Source organism: Bactrocera tryoni, chromosome 4, assembly GCF_016617805.1.
Source record: "Bactrocera tryoni isolate S06 chromosome 4, CSIRO_BtryS06_freeze2, whole genome shotgun sequence".
Taxonomy (NCBI): Eukaryota; Metazoa; Arthropoda; class Insecta; order Diptera; family Tephritidae; genus Bactrocera; species Bactrocera tryoni.
In genome coordinates, this window is record NC_052502.1 from 78,822,475 (window position 1) to 78,839,356 (window position 16,882).

Consider the following 16,882-nt stretch of genomic DNA (forward strand, 5'->3'; position numbering starts at 1 on the left):
ATTGGACTTCGTTCGATACCACTTGTTGACTATTTGGACAATTCCCGCAGCAGGTGGTGCTACGTAACCGGAAATGACCCGGATGTAGATTTAAAAATTTTTGGGTTGAATTTTTTCTGGGTAGTCATTTCGCTTAACTCTTGCACTTTCATTAGTTGCTTTCACTCAATTCTCCATTAAAAAGTTTTGCACAATGTAGGACACCTACATGGGCTGGCCACAAAATAAATATGATATGTTGAAAACCATTAATTATACAACAAAAACGGTCAGTTAAAACAATGAAATTTTCTATTGAAATTTCTACCACAAAAGACTGGTAGAGCAACAGCGAGAGCGCGCGGTGCGGGAGCAAGGTAACCACCAGCAAAATGTGTTGACAAGCCCGCTGGGGCGGGGACTAAAAATACAATGGTCAGACGGTAGAGATAAAAATAGTGCGATTTCTAAATACAAAGCTTATAAATAGTAAGCAGTCTTGCTCCAGTCTTGAAATTCTTTACGTGGTAACAATTGATTCGTTGTTGTGGTATCCACTTGACTTTTCCGCCGCGCGCATCCACACAATCTAGTCACGCACGCCTTCATGGACGTAAACGTTTCTTGAAAATGCTTGGCATTGCATGCAACACTGCAATTAACAATTGTATGCCAAAGCTCAGGCATTCGGAAATGAAATGAATATGCACGACAGTCAATGATTGTGACTCTTCTGCTGCGCCAACTAGTGGACAAACCCACTGGGGGTACGAAAAAAATGTCAAGGCTTGCTTACTTCATAGAAATTACCTAGAAAAGCTCAGCACGACTTTTTTGCGATCAAAACTCGCGGACCTGAGGTTCGCCTTGCTTGCAACGAAGCATAAAAGTGGAGCACGTTGGCAGAGTTCATTGACATGTTTTTCTTGCTGTTGTTGTTAGTCATTAGGCTGTCAGCGCGATGCGCTTTGAGTAATGTGCGCTGTCCATGCCATTTGCAATCACAAGTTTGGCTCGTCCACTTCGTATCGCCAACAAACACTTGTGGCACATTGGCTACCTGCTTGCAAATACAAGTTGCACTATTAGCGCAATGAGCCGTTACACTTTTTTAGTTGCCGCTAATTTCGTTTACACCACTGACTTTAATATTTGGGTCAATGCATTTGAAAATGTCTATGCAATCAAGGATATCCGACTGACAGCAATTTGCCACAGTCACTCCAGGTTGTTGCGGCTTGTTGTTGTCATTTGCTGCCTATTATTTACGATATTTCCAATTAATTGATTGCAAACATATACGCAAATGCGGGTGGAGGCATAATTGCCATAAATGTGGCTAGCCTAGAGGCCGGCTGCCTGTTTGCAGTGCCCAGTTCAGCATTGCCATTACACATGTGGCAAGCTTCTGGCCATGTCTATAGTTCTGCTGACCTCCGCTGGCTATTCTTGTATATAGTAAAACTATATTAAAGCTAGCAGTCAATGTAATCTAAATGTAAAGTGAGGCTCCATCTCTAGTTCCGTCATCACATGTCTTGCCACATATAGCCTAAACGTGCCTGCTTTAATGGCAGCGCCTCTGCTTGCAAAATCCTTCACGTATCCATATGCTTTCAACTTTTGCTGCAAATATGCCCCTGCCCTCCTCTCCTTACGCTCTTACCTGCGTCACAAGCTCCGTTCATGCAACGACAGCCTTCAAAGTCGCCTCTCAGTTGACTTGTTTGGTGAAGAGACTGACAAAGCTGATGTGTCAAATGCAATTTCTGTGCAACGACGCGTGCAAGCATGTGCCATGCAACACACAACAAAAAGCGCCAGCCGTAGATTACAAAACTAACAACAAATGCCCACCTGAGTTGGCCGTTCGGAAGCATATTCTTGCCAACGCCTTTGTTGCAGCGCTTCAGATGATAGTAAATGTTTAAAAATAAGTTGATCTGATTGCATATGCGAAATGGCGTCGCTCTGTGGCAGGCAATTGGCACGCAAGCAGTTGGCAAACTTCACTCCACCGACAAAAAAAAGCGAATGCTCAGTTGAGCTGAGCGTCGACAATCGCAAATTAAATCACTCATACGCCCCGGCATGACACACCAACGTTTGCTTTTCTTGATTTGTGCGTGTTGCATGCCACATTTGATTTGCATATGCAGCAACTGGCCAGACAAGCGTCACACTGTTATGTAGCAGCAGACAATGCTAACGATTTCAGCTAAGCTTGAAGTGCTGGCGAACTCCTCTGAGCAAAGCGAGTAGTGAGAAGCTGCGCAATCATTGCAGTCGTCCGCTTTTGGTAGCCTATGGTTGTGAGTTACGCAAATAGGCATATCATAGTTTCTATTTGAGCGTGTGTGTGTTTAACTGTACTGCAGCTAAATGGGCAGTTCAACTGCTCGGCAACTCAAATGCAATTTTCCTTCAACTTCATTACAATTTCCGTCTTCCTATTTGCACACCATCTCAGGCTTGCTTGTTACCTGAACAAATAGTGCCCGAGTTGCAGCCGAAATGTTGTTCTAGAAGTCGTCAGTTAACAGTTATGCCACCGTCCAATAACTTTGCTAATTCCTGTGCTAACAAACTTTAATGCTGTCGACAATTTGCTGAGGTGTTGGCAAAAGTTTAGCTGTGGCAAATAGGGTGTCTGTTTACACAGTTAATAATTGTTATTTACATATTTGAGGTTAGTTTGTGAATAGTTCTCAGTTACGGATATCGCGTTAGACTTAAATTAATACAACAAATAGGAGAAATACCTAGCTGACATTAAGAAGTGGGTTTGGGGGTTTTGTGGTTCCTAGAAGGAGACTTTCGAAAGGTTTACCTCGCCACAGCTGCCTTTCACTAAATTAATACACGGATCCGGTCAAAAAGTAGACTTGCCTTTCAGGCTTCTAAATGGTAAGTGGATCAGGTTGTAGGACGAAGTACAGTTTCTCAGTCTTTGAGCTGGTATACAGGGTTTGTCCGGAAAGTAATAGGACTGATTTTCTTTCGCCGCGACTGTACTTCGGAGCGTTCGCGCACCGACTCGATTCAGTAGAGGACGTTCCTAGCTGGCGAACGAGCGGCTGGTCAGATGTCTCCGAGCACCTGGAGAGTCAGGACAAATTTACAATTTACGCACGACGTGTTTCTGTGAGTGGTGGAAGCCGAAAATGCAGCGTTCGTTAGAGCAGAGATACGCGATTAAGTTCTGTGTGAAACTCGGTAAATCTGCGACAGAGACGTTCGATATGATCAAGTGGGAAAGAGGTCTGGGTCGCTGATGAATGAGCAAATCTAAAGTGAAAACGATGCCCATTGTCTTTTTTGGCATCGTCCACCATAAATTTGTTCCTCCTTGACAAACCGTCAACGCCAAGTTTTACATGGTCCTTAAGAGATTCAATCGAAGGGTAAATCGGGTTCGACAAGACATCGCAGCCGATTGGAAGTTGCACCACAACACTGCCCAGGCTCACACCGCCTTTCTTGTGAACAGCTACCTAAGCCGGCATTCCAACGCTTCCGTAGCCGCCCTACAGCGCAGGTGTAGTCCCCTCAGTCTTTTTGTTGTTTCCTTGCCCGAAAAGGCGGATGAAAAGCAAGCATTTTGAGACGACAAAAGGGATCCAAGCGGCTTGCACCTAGGCTCTCAAGGCTAGTCCGAAAAATGCCTTCGGTGACGCCTTCAATGCTTGGAAATCACGCTGGCAGCACTACATCGACGCTGGAGCGGTCTCCTATTACTTTCTGTGCAAACCCTGTATGTATGCCGATCTCAGGTGTCTCTGTCTACTAAGGTTGGGTGCAAATCATAGAGAAAAATCTGAGTTACAATGGAATCTAAGAATGCTTTTAAGCATTACGGATTCATCTGAAAACCGGCTCAGATGGTAATAGGTCATGTAATTTTCGAAAGTTGACCTTAGTTTAACCGCTGCCGACTACGTGACTACCATCGTGCAGCATCGAGGCCTAAATAAGATTACACAAATCGTTCTTTTGCGGCCCCTAACATACTCTACCCCGAAAGCCGCGAGCCGTGAGCAGTTGATTGGTCATTTGTGATCTTTTTATAGCGAATTTGATTAATCTCGAGCGAAAAGCGTTTAATCAATCAAAATCATGAGTCAAATAATGAATGAATGCGTTGAATTAGCGCGCATTCAGTCGCTAAACGAAAAAACTAAGCGTCATAGTGTAGGCAATTAGAGGTGTGAGCGTATGTGTGACTAATCAAGAGCAGCTGCCTCAGAGCGTCATAAATCATGGCAAACTGTCATTAATGACAAACACCCAGCTGTCTGTGTGCGTATGTGTGTGTATGCGCGCGCACGGACCGGACATGTTTGCATAAACAATCGTTTGCACGGACAGTCACTACTGCGCGCGTCTGCCCCCGGCAATTCGCCACAAAATTGATTTAATAGTGACCATAAAGCACAACAAAATTACAATTGCGACAACCAGCGAGTTCAACCGCTTACCCTGACACAAACGCATACATATTTAAGCATTTGTTGCAAGCTGTGGTCAGCTGCTATTATTGTCTCTTATTTTATTATGCCCGTGGCTACTTACCATTCAGCGGCTGCGTGTAATTGGCGAAGAGCGCTGCACAGTCCTCGAAGCTGCGTATGGCGACCTGATGCGGCAGGTAAGTGACGTTGGGCGAGGTGGTCAAAACAATGCTGCTGGGCCCCGCGCTAGCGCCACTCCCGCTCGTCGTCAGCGTACGCGACAGTGTCGAGTTCAGCAGTTCGGTGGCATAGGTCGCGGCGGAGGCTGAAATAGACGCGGTTGCATTCGCCAATGCAGTTGCTGCGCGCGTAGCATTCGCGGATGCGCTGATTGGAGCTTGGAACAATGTTTTGGCGGTGCTGAGCAGCGTGGCGCCCACACTGCGCGCTGTCGCCGTCAGATCGTTGCTGCCAATTTGTAGTTCAGTGGCATTGCTGACGAGACTGTGTAGCCTCTCTGTTGTTGCGCTATCGATGACGCTCCCACTGCCAACTGTCGCTGTTGCTGTTGTTGTCGTCGTGTTGGCCACGGTCGCATAGCCTTGCGGGTCGGTGATATTTTGAAAGTATGTGTACAAAACGCGCGTCGCATTTGAACCTACCGAAGTGATGGTTGCGCTCAAATTGTTCGATATGCTTGTGTTATGGTTATCGTCAGCTTCGATGTGGTTGTTGTTGTCGTCGATTAAAGCGCGCAATAATTTATTGCTTGCGCTGTGACCATCGAAATTTGACGCGCGCGCGCTGCCGGCCATCTCCGCTGATGCGCTGTGAAGGGTTAAGTGGGGCGAGTTGTGCGGGAGCAAGGATTGTAAACTGCCGCTCGTGACTGCTGTCAGTTTTGGCATTCACGCGCTGGTTTGCTGTGCACTGATATCCGTTTCCGCTGTTTCGGATATTGTCATTGTCAGCTCTCAGTCCCACTGGTTCATATGCGACTGTCACTCAATTCTTTAAATGCTCGCTGTTTCGCTTTGTGCTCGTTGGTGGGTTAAACGTTACATGTAGGTGTATGTGTGAGCAGTGGCACACGTGTGTGGTTGCTTTTTATTTGTTGTTATTTGTGTTGCAATATTTATCAATTTCTTTATCCCTGTGCCTTGTTTGTCATATTCCTTTCGCTGCTGGTTGGAAAAGCTCCCAGAGAAGTTACTGCGTCGCGCCGCTTGTGGCCACCACTACACGCCAGGCCTCTCCGCTTTTCTGCAATTTAAATGTGCAAATATGTGAATGGAAAATTAATTAAATTTCAGTTAACGAATTTCCTTATTTACACAAAATGCTTTCTGTTTGAAAATAAATCATTTGCATTACTTTGTGCAACATTATTTTGATATAAATTTATATGTATGAGAAAAGTAAATTAAAATTGTTTATATTCGAGAGTTGAGATCAGTTTTGAGAACAAAAAAAAGTTAAAATAGATTGAAACTCATCGGAAACGAAAGATAAAATAACAAAGATTGAGAAAAATTTAATTTTCGGGCAACCTGATCTGCCAGGAAGCCCGAAGCTTGAATACTCTTCACACAAAATTTCCTTACAAGAACTTTGATCGGTCAGCTTGTATGGCCGGTATATACTGGTTAGAGCAGAGGCCCACTTGGCTGCTTCTGTTATGCCCACAATTTCGACTTGAAGTCTGAGTTATAGTCATTTACTTTAAAGCTAACTATTGGGTATCGATTACTAAAGAAGGAGCCCGCTCCTGATTTTATTTCAGACTTTTATCAGTCGGTGAATATGTATATTTCACGCTTTAAGCTGTCGATCCCAGAACTTTTGGACCGTTCTTCTCTTTTGGGGAACGAAAACGTTGTGTTTACTTCCTCATAAGTCCCTATTCGCCAGTCCGAGTTCGCTAACATCATACCAATGGCCGTGATGGCTCCGAGCCTGACTACAATGGCCTAATGAGCCGGCTGGCCGTAAGCATTATCTCATACTTCACTTGTATATGTATTGCCAGGATGTAAAGCATAACTTCCAAAGCCTTAGTTGAGTAATTTGCATTGCTCCCGTAAGATTCATTCCAGGTCTTGGACTTACTTGGTGGCAAATCTAGACAGTTCAGGGTTTGAAACAAAAGAGATAACTTCTGAATTTTTTGAAGGAACATTAAGTAAGTCCCTATGCGGGAAGCGGTCTTGAGTATAGTCCACTTGTTAAAAGAAAGATTATATGACTGTGGAGCACCTTCATATGCTCACTAACTACGTTGCGATTAGAAGTATAATTCTAAATCAAAGGCTAGTTAAGGGTACGGTTCGCCGACCAAATTTCGATACTTTTGCTTGTAAGTAACAAGAGTTATCTGTGTCATGCGTTATTTACACCGTCTCTGAATGCATATAACTGTTTGCATCCTTGCCTCAAAATTTTCATTTCCATGGAAGTTGACAGAGATTTCTTGGAAGTTCATCGAAGGACTTCTGCTGGTTTGCCTTATACATACGAAGATGCAATATACTTACATAACGGTAAACACACATGCACGCTTTTCAACACATTCGCGTATATATACTCAACAATAGAACGTATCCAGCTATGCAGAAGTGTGGGTGTGTGTCGATTTGGTTGCGCGTGTTGTTGCAGGTCAGCGGTGTTGGTGTATCTGGTTGGGTGCGCAATAAATAACTTTTCAACGGACATTTTATATTCAACATGAGAATTTGTTTGCTTGTTGTGAGCATTTAATGATTAAATACAATCAAGCCAACAAAAACAACAACAACAACAGTACATTATTGAACAAACACGCCAAACTGATCGCTGGGGATATTGAAGGCGAACGATAGCGAAGCGGCATACCAAATCAATTGGTTGCACGACCAACAACAATGAGAAATGACCGCATCTGCGTGTATGTGTGTATGTGTGTGTGTGCGCCTGTGTATACGCTGGAGAGTACCGGCGCTCAGGGGCCAGTAAACAAAAGCGAATTTGTGGTAAAAGTTTCAATTTCAATAAGTTGCACGTCTATTTTTCATGTTGGCCACAATGCAACAAATGCCGAAGCAAGCAACAAAACCGAGAGCAACAACAATGTAACAAATAGCCTCGCCGTTGACTAGCCAACAGTTGTCGGTTAGCTTGGCAATGGCGAGCCTTGACATTGAACGGGTTAGTTGCCACACACACATATACATAAACACACACAAAGAGAAATCAAAAGCGAAAAGATTGAGCAAGCATGCAGCTAGACGGCAAACAACGTGCCACAATGCAAGGTGAAAGCACATGTAACTGCCCTTCATTGGTGGCAACATAAGCAGCACTTGTGGCAGCAACAACAACGGAGTAGGATAATGCTGCTGTCAGAAGACATTATTAACCGCTATCGAGAGCACTCACTCGATTTACAAGTTGCCGAGCACTGTGCATGCGTCTGTGGACGCATTGGTTGCGCTTCAACGCCAAGGACTCAAATTTGCGCTTGAATGTGGAGAATGGCAAGCACACGCGGCACCAAAGCAGCGGCGGGGCAGTGTGAGGCGTACAAAGCAAGCTACTAATGTGCTATTGAGTGGCATTAAGGCTTGTATGTTGCATGTGTGGTTGTTGTGGCAACTTGCAACATGCAGTGGCATGCACGAGCACACAACGTAATAATGTGCTGCACGCAGCAGAGTAACAAATAGCGTATAACAAAGGCGTACGACAAAACAGCAAACTGTTGCCATGCTGCCCGTGTTGCAAGTAAGCGCAAATTAATTGTGTAGCTGCTGCCACTAGAAAAGCGCTGAAGAATAACAATAAATTAAAATATTTTTTGAGACAAAAGTCAAGCAATTAGGAGTTACTAGCAGCTGTAATGTTGCAACAACGCGCTGGATTAAAGTTGCTGGTGGCAGCGGACAACGAGAGCGCAGCAAGGCGGTGTTCAATTAGGGCGGAAAGTGAGCGCTCGTGCGGAGACAGTCGGCGCGCTGGTTTTTCCACCAAACGCCATTCATTTAGCTCAAAGTGAAATGTTTTTCAAGCATTTCCACAATTTTGCATTACGAGCTTGTTGCAACTTTTTGCGCCGGGCGCCTTTAAGAGACAACGGCAGCATATATTTTCCCGTTTTGCTCTGTAATAGTGCGCTGGGTCGTCCTGCACGGCAAACTTGCAAATTGTCTACTAACTGCAGATATGAGAAAAGTTTCGATTTAAGTGAAATGACGCCAAGTATTGCTAGAAAAAGAGTTGTGCAAATAAATAGTTACGAAATAGAATTTTATTGCACTTTCCTTCAAAGAAAATTTAAGTAGCACAAAATGAGAAGCTTGAAACGCAGCTTATACTTTATTCTGACCAAAAATTTGAAGTGATTAGATTACATTTAAACTATTAACTGATCTAGATTATCCTGTTGTTGTTGTTGTTGTTGTCGTTGTTATAACGGGAAAGGGGTGTTAGTGAGTGGGGTTGGTGGGGCACGCAAAAAGGTGGCCAGTGTCATTGCACGCAGAACATATATTGGATATGTCGGGGTCTATTCTGAACAATTAGCAGTTTAACCTGCTACAGTATCCAGTACGAAGCTGCGCAAGGGTCACTCTCGTTTCTCGCGGCAACTAGAGTTCTTCGTCTGCGATGCGTGGTGGTTTGACTCCAAGTACGCCATTCAATGGAAGGGAGTTGGTGAAGGTGTTGATGGCTCCACTGTGAATGGCGGTCAGTGCTTGTCGGGAATTTGTCGCGTCCGAAGTCTGGTCGGCGTACTGTCAAATGTCGTCGACGTAATTGAGGAATGACCTCTTGATGTTCCGCGGAGGCGGTTCCGATCCAATCAGGTGACTGCAGCGATGATTTCTCCGCAACCATCTCAGTAGGAACTGCCTGGAGAGCAGTTCATTATGCTTCTTAACTGGGAGCATAAGCGCCTCACTATATGTATGTTCAACAGGAGACATCAGGAGGCATCCTGTCGTAATCTCTAGTGCAGTGTTCTGACAAGTTTGAACCTTCTCCATCTTCGTTTCACTGCATCCAGGCGACCATTTTGGTGCGATGTATTTGAAGATCGGCTGGCCGATTGCCTTGTAAGTTGCCAACAACGTTTCCCTGTCCTTTCCCCATGTGCTGCCGGCTAGCGACTTGAAGATTTTGTTGCGGCTCTGTACCTTGGCGATAATCGCGGTCGTATAAGGAGTGAAGGAGCATAGCTTACCAAAAGTCTTGGGTTTATTGACAGTTGAAATCTTGATGCCATCGACTGCAATATTAAGGTCAAGACTGTACTCCCTGGGGAAAGTGTTAAGTTCCGTGCAGCGAAGAAGAGAGAAAGGTCAGAGAGATAGCCGTTTACCTTTGAACACATGACATCCATTCCATTGCCCGTCGTTAATATCGTGCAATCATCAGCGAACCAGGCTATGGAAACTGCCTCTGGTAGCTGTAGGAGTTTCCAGATGTAGAAGTTAATCAAAAGCAGGGAGAGGACACCACCCTGCAGAACCCCTTTTTTAATTCTTCTCAGATTAGAATTTTCTCCTCGAAACAGTGCGGATGATTGAATATCGCTCGGGTAATTCATGGACCACCACTTCAGTCCTGGAGGAAGCGTAACTTGTCCTATGTCCTGCAGTAGCGTTGTGTGACTGACTGTGTCAAAGGCTTTTGAAAAGTCCAACGCTATCCAAGCGCTTATGACGCTAAGTGTTGTGGTGGTACTGTGTACTTTTCGGAATCCATGCTGGTAGTTTGCGAGGCTCAGGTGGTGAGTGAAGGACGGGAGTAGCAAGGCCTCAAGTGCCCACCACACACGTTGAGCTTAAGCACATGACAAAAAGGCAAATCAAGAATGCGTCTCTGTTGACAAATATTGTTTTCTCATCAATTATACATGTGAACCCACGTGTGCTCTTAAGCCTATAACTCTCCGGTGTTTGAATAAATTTCGCAGATTTTCTAGGAAATTGTTGAAGGATTTCAAGCGCTCACCTGTGAACGTTTGGAGCGCTGAGAGAGGCGGAAAATTCTACAACAATTTAATTAACTTCTCTTTACTCGGCGAAATTTTAGCGAAATATGAACGAGGCCACCACCCACAGTGGTTTAACGGTAAATGTGTTTTTGAATTATTTTGAGTTGACTTTGAGACATTTCGCAAAATTTTGGTGGATTTTAAATGCAAAAAAAAAATAATAATAATAATAATTTGTCTTTTTCCAAGGCAACCAATACACACACACACAAAGAAGAATGAAGATGTTATTTATATTCCATAAGAGCTCGTGGGCCCGCTTAGCCACTGACTGAAAAACAATATTAGCGCTGCGTATTTACACATACATAAATATACATGCCTACTTGAAGCTTAGGCTTTGATTGCCACAAAACCTTTTTACAGACACACAGACCTGTATGTGTGTTGTATGTATATTTGCGTTTTTGTATTCTATTCACATTTAGTCAGTCGCAAAAAAAGCATTGTTGCAAGGTTAGGTGGCTTGTGGCGCGTTCGCTCAGCATGTTAGTCGGCATAAACGATTGTTGCAATGTCTGCGTCTGCCATAGCCGTCCACTTACTATTGTTTCATTTCCAGCTTTGTTGCATGCCACATTGCATGTAGTTAGCAGCTAAACGAATTCACAGCGCCATTTGCTGAACAGGCGGCGACCAGCAGCGGCTGTTTGCATCAGATAACACGGCCAGTCTGCCGGCGGCCGTTGTAGTTGCAGCTAAACCCAGACACTGACGCACACATGCGCACAAATAGCAAACGAATAGAAAAGCATTTACTATTTATTTCATGAGGGAGTTGGTGCTAGTGCCACTGGCATTCGGTTGCATGCCCCTAATAGCTGTTTGCCGCAAACACATCCGTAGGCGCATATTTCGTCTGAGGCGCTGTAGGCTACCAACTTTGCGCTCGGCGAAATGTGTTGCACATATTGTTGTTGCTGTTGCTACTGCGGCCGTTATCTCATTGGACGCTTAACTTGATTGCTGCTGAGATTTTATTAAATTTGCGTTTGCGTCTGTGGCACAATTCTATTATTTAAAGCTGCCGCCAGTACGGTTTCCGACTACCTTAAGATTTTGTTGTTGTTTTCGCAAGGAACATTGTTATAAGAAATAGAATAATGTGGTGAAGTCAAGTCTAGCAGTAAAGGTCTGGGATAACAGTAACTAGAACAACCAACACGGCAGAGTAACGAGTTAGGAGTAAGAGAAGCGGCAAAGTCGATGTTAGTACGAGTATCTGAAGAAGTCCATGGAGTATAGAGACCGTTTGAGTCGGGGCGTTGTCGTGGTGCACCTTCCAATCGGCTGCGATGTCTTGTCGGACCCGATTATCCCTTCGTTTGAGCCTTTTGAGGACTTACACGTAAAATTTTGCGTTGACGGTTTGTCCAGGAGGAAGAAATTCATGGTGGACGATGCCTTTAATGTCACAAATGACAATGAGCATCGTTTTCACTTTGGAAACAACTAACCAGCCGCTCGTTCGTTAGCTAGGAACGCCCTCTACCGAAACCAGTCGGTGCGCGTACGCTCCGAAGTACAGCCGCGGGAGGAAATCAGTCCTATTACTTTCCGGACATGTGGATTCTACAGAAAATCAATAGTTTTATTCTCTAAAGAGAAAGCCTTGTCTTTTGTATATATTTTTGGTTCAATAAAGTTCTAAGAAGGTGGAAGAGTAGCTGAACGCTAATATCAAACTACTACCACAAGATCCTATCTTACATTTTTCGTAATTGCAGCCACATCCCACACACAGAAAATAGTGGAAAGACGTATGTCGTTCCTTCAAAGATGGCACTTTAGAGAATCCCAATGCTTGACTCCCGGAAGACTCGAAAAACTGCGGTTAGGCAGTTCCCTTGCCGAGTTAAACACGATATATTGTCTCTTCGTATTTATCTAAGATCAAAAGCTTCGTACGTTGGCAATCGTAGACATTTCCTTCCCTCTTTTTGACAGCTCTCTAGCGGCAATGCACAGAATTGAAGGGAATTTATCCAGCAAACTAAACTGTCGTTAAACGGAATTAAAAGCAAAGGTTCATACCGTTATATGGTCACATGACCGATTTGAATAAATAATTCATTTATTTCTGCCACATTAAGCTTCCAAGTCAATTAGCCGGCCGCTGCGAGCGCTTCGTTGAAGGGGTGACACAGCTGATTATATAGTATGCATTTGCAGCGCGTTATGTACTTATCTGTGGCACACATATTCGTTTCCATGCCATCCATGTCAATGCGTGCGAAAGTACTATGTGTGTGTGTTGTCAGTTGTCAGCACTTGCTTAGCAGACGGCTGCGAATTATGTTAATGCGCGGCGCTTAATGGCAAGAGTTAATAGTGGCAAACAGCTGTTGCTGCAGCTGCGCGTCAGTTGTTGTCAATTGTGACAGCTGTTGCAAGTAGAGCATTTTACGATGCAACATAAAAGTTGTTGAGCCATAAATATTTGCAATTTTTGTGCAGAATTTGGGCTTCATTTCCCATTTAAATGCATTTCGCTCTGGGTCATACACACACACATGCGCTGACTAACACCCACAGCAGGCATTTGCATATATTGCATAATGAATAAATTAATTTTTGAGCAACTAGCAATAGAATAGAAATGAATTGAAACGGAAATAATTGGCGTCGGTTAGTTTGTGCGCTTGCCACTCGTTGCTGATGTGGCAAGCTATAATTAAAACCCAATGCTACTAAATATAAATTAAACGAAAGTGCAGTTAGTTTTCGAACATTCTCTGAAACCATCTAAAATTTATTAACGCCTGAAAGGCGAAATTCCATTGTTGCAAGCGCACAAAAGTTGCCATTCCGCTTAACTCACTTTAAGCATTTTGCTCTGTAACCTTGCCCCGCTTGCCGCTGCACTTCAACGGCTGCTTATAAATTCACTTATAGCATCTTTATTAAAAAGTACAAATTTTCGCTTCAATACACACGCATACATGCATGCTCGAGTTGTAATCCATACACAGTGGCATGTTGCGCACACACACACGCAAGCATTTGGCGCTGTGTATGTCGACACATGAACTTTAAATCAAGTTTATTTAGTAATTAGACGAAAAATTATGCCAGAAGTCTTAGAAACTGTTTTTGTTGTGCGTGTGTGGCATGCCAGAACTTTTGCGGCATGCAACTTGGCAGAACTGCAACACTTGTATGTATTGCTGGGCAGTGCGGCTGTAGTTGGACGACAAAAGCTAAACGAGAACACAACAACTACAACTACGACAATTACAACATCATCAAAATACAAAAAAAATCAAGAAAAGGAGCAAAGAGCGCAAAAATTCTTAAGATTAGTTTATTAAGCCGACAAAGGCACATCAAAAGTGGTCGTAGGATGGCGAGCGGCGGCGGGTTGCAAGCGGAAATCAGTGCTGTAAGATGATTATGCGAATGTTGATGAGCGCAAAGTACAGTTAGCTACAGGCACACTAAAATAAATGTCAGCATGTAAAAACTCTTTGCAGTGTGAGGGAATTGTAGGCGTTTGCACTAAACTTTTGCTGGAAGCAGAGAAAAGTCCCAACAACAACAACCACTTTGCCTACACACTTCACTACACAAGCTCATATGTGTCGCTAATACCAAGCAGTTGAGCAGATTACAGTTGTAAGTAGCAGGGAGCTGATGAAATGTGCGATAAGCAGCCGGAAGTAGAGTTGTAACTGTTTATGACAATCTAAATGTAGGAAAAGCTTTCATCTTTCTGCTCGCTTAAGACTTGCTGAAGACAAAAGTTTGAGCCACAATGCGCTTTCAGTATAATCTATATGCAGGGACTGACAACAATTAAGTAAGCAGTAGTGACTACATACTGTGTTCAACAAAATATTAAAGTTTTGCATAACTGTACAAGTTTAAGCGTCAAATTTAAAGTTTGACCAGGCAGACACCCAATTTTGGATATACGTGCAACTGCCAGTGTGGAACAACTACGAAATAACTGTATGCGCTCACAAACAGTAATCCATTCAGTTGTATAAAAATCTGCTGCTAATCTCTCAACATTTTCGGACATGCCCCGTCGCCCGCGCAGCCGTTCGTGTGCACCGTTTTGAGTATTTCCCACTTTTTATTGCTGTTTTTGTGCTAAAAGCTTATAAAAAGTGTGCGTTTTGAGTTTCCCCAGAACTTTGTTGCACTCGCCAGCAACATAAGCTGCTGTCTACTTAGCAGCGACGACATGACAGCCTGTCACAGCCCCATAGATATGTTGCACGTTGCTCGCTGTCCATCAGCGTGTTAAAATATTTGTAAAGTGAAGTTATATTTGCTGCGCCAACTGTGTGACCATGTTGCAGGTGCAGTCTGATTTGAACAACAATGAAAAAAGCAGTAAGTAAGAATAGAATTCCGTTGCTTTAAGCAAAAAAGGAAGCACATGCTGCAAATAGAAAAAATTTTGTTATAAAAATTTGTTTATGTATTTTCTTTGGAATACTTCGCTGTTAATTGCGGACGCAATTCAATTATTTGCATTTTCGTAGCTCAGCAATATTATGTTGCAAGCTTGCCAAGTGTAATATTGAAACAATTTCTCATTTATGCCGACAGTAAGCGAGTAAAGTCCAATTCCTGTCCACAATTACCACAATTCCGCACAATAAATGCACGGAAACACCGTGTAAGACCGCAAATTTGCCGTGGATTCGTTTTGTGCGCCACTTTAGCATGCGCCAACGTGCTGCAACAATGGCTACGCGCGCTACTAGCAGCCCATACCAGCAACAATGACCATGTTGCTACCACAAAACGTATAGCAATTAGTCGCGCTTGCATGTTGGCTGGTGTGTGTGCCACTTGGACTGTCCGCTGACGCAACGAATCCGCTAAATAAGTGCCCCAAAGTGTATTGTGTTGCATACAATTAGACGTGGCGCCACATAATGAACCGTATGGTTGAGCAGACAATAGTGGAGGTTATTCGCCGATTCGTTCCGCCTGCAAATAGTGTGGTCAGTGCCCTATTCAAGCGCTTACCGCAGCGCCCATAGGAATTGCAATGATGGGAATCGAGGTGAAAGGTTCAGCACTTTTGATCTATTGGACGCGCATACATGATTCGGCTTGAAAGGGTGAGCTTTTAATACACGCGCATTACAAAACTAAGTAGCGGGGCTTAAATTTTGAGCGCAAAGCAGCAATACAAAGTACTGTCAGAACCGAAAAATAATGCTTAGTTTCTATATATAAATAGTCTACTGCGGTATATAGGACAACCATAGACGAAACTGCAGTAGAACAATGTTTTCCCTTACAAAGAAATATCAATTAGTTTGTTAGTCAGTTTATGAAATAATAAATGCTGCTCCGCCTAAGCGCACACAATTTTCCACATGAGTCGCATACAAAGCATGGACGAGCGCCGGAAACAATTATCCACCAAATATCGCACCCCGCTGCAGGCTCCTCAAACAGCAGATGCGCTCAAGAAAGGTTGAAGGACAATGAATTCTGCGGTGTAGTCTCAGTTCAATGACGACACGAGCCAACGACCAAATAGCTGCAACCAAGCGGCACGCGGCGGGGACGCAGAAAGTGGCTGCAGCCAGCTAAGATGAAAGCAAATGATTTTCTTGGGGTTTTACACGAAAGATTTTCACTTTGTATGTGTTAGTTTAGCTGACTTTGCGGCATTTTTGACATGTATGTACTTATGTAAGTAGGAGGAAGAAATTTTAGCCAAAAGCGATTTTCGCAAAAGCAGCGAATTCAAGTGCAACCCATCCATTGGGAGAAATCAGTTAGACTCCGACATCCTGCAGTTGCAGTGGGTGGTACAAGAAAATGTTGCAAGTTCACTTTGTGCACTTCGATAAAACGCTTGACCTGACAAAAAGGTGCTGCTGCTCTACACGAGAGTCCAAGATATTTGATGCAACTTCTTGCGTGATTAAATTGCTGTAAAAAAGTTTTAGATAGCCTTTTTTTAAAGAATTCCAGCTCTTGAGTCTAATGCAAATAAATAGTATAACACCCTTTATATTCAGAACAGTCACCTGACAAGAGTGCAGGGTCTTCCTTGCATAAAATGGTTTGCCGGCGCTATAAATGTTTAGTTTGTGCTTTCATTTCTATTCAAATTGAGTTTCGAAAACATTCAGTTACCTAATTAAAATCGAAAAAAATTCATTGCATTCAAAGAAAACCACATTTGAGCAAATTGCTTTTCCACTGGGGTTTTCACATCTGTTATATACGTATACACTTGTTCATACCTAAGTACATACGTATGTACATTCAATAAGATTTGCCCAAAAGTCTATTTAATTGCTAATTCTTTGAGAATAATCAGGGTCAGAACAAGCAAAAACTGTGAAATTAAACTCCCCTAGACATTGAATAATAGTTAAAATAATAAATTAATTGGAGTTTTCATATTTAAGTCGAAGAAATTTACCTTTTTTAATAT

At 43.3% G+C, this 16,882-nt stretch overlaps 1 protein-coding gene across 3 annotated transcripts in view; it reads right to left on the bottom strand.

The window, feature by feature from the left end:
* LOC120776116 (PDF receptor) overlaps positions 1–16,882 on the bottom strand; it is a 66,001-nt gene that overhangs the window by 11,348 nt on the left and 37,771 nt on the right. For all 3 annotated transcript variants that reach the window (XM_040106619.1, XM_040106618.1, XM_040106620.1), the window contains exon 2: positions 4,552–5,693. In XM_040106619.1, the coding sequence (XP_039962553.1) occupies positions 4,552–5,338 (787 nt within the window). In that variant the 5' untranslated portion in view covers positions 5,339–5,693. The remainder of the gene's footprint in view (positions 1–4,551; positions 5,694–16,882) is intronic.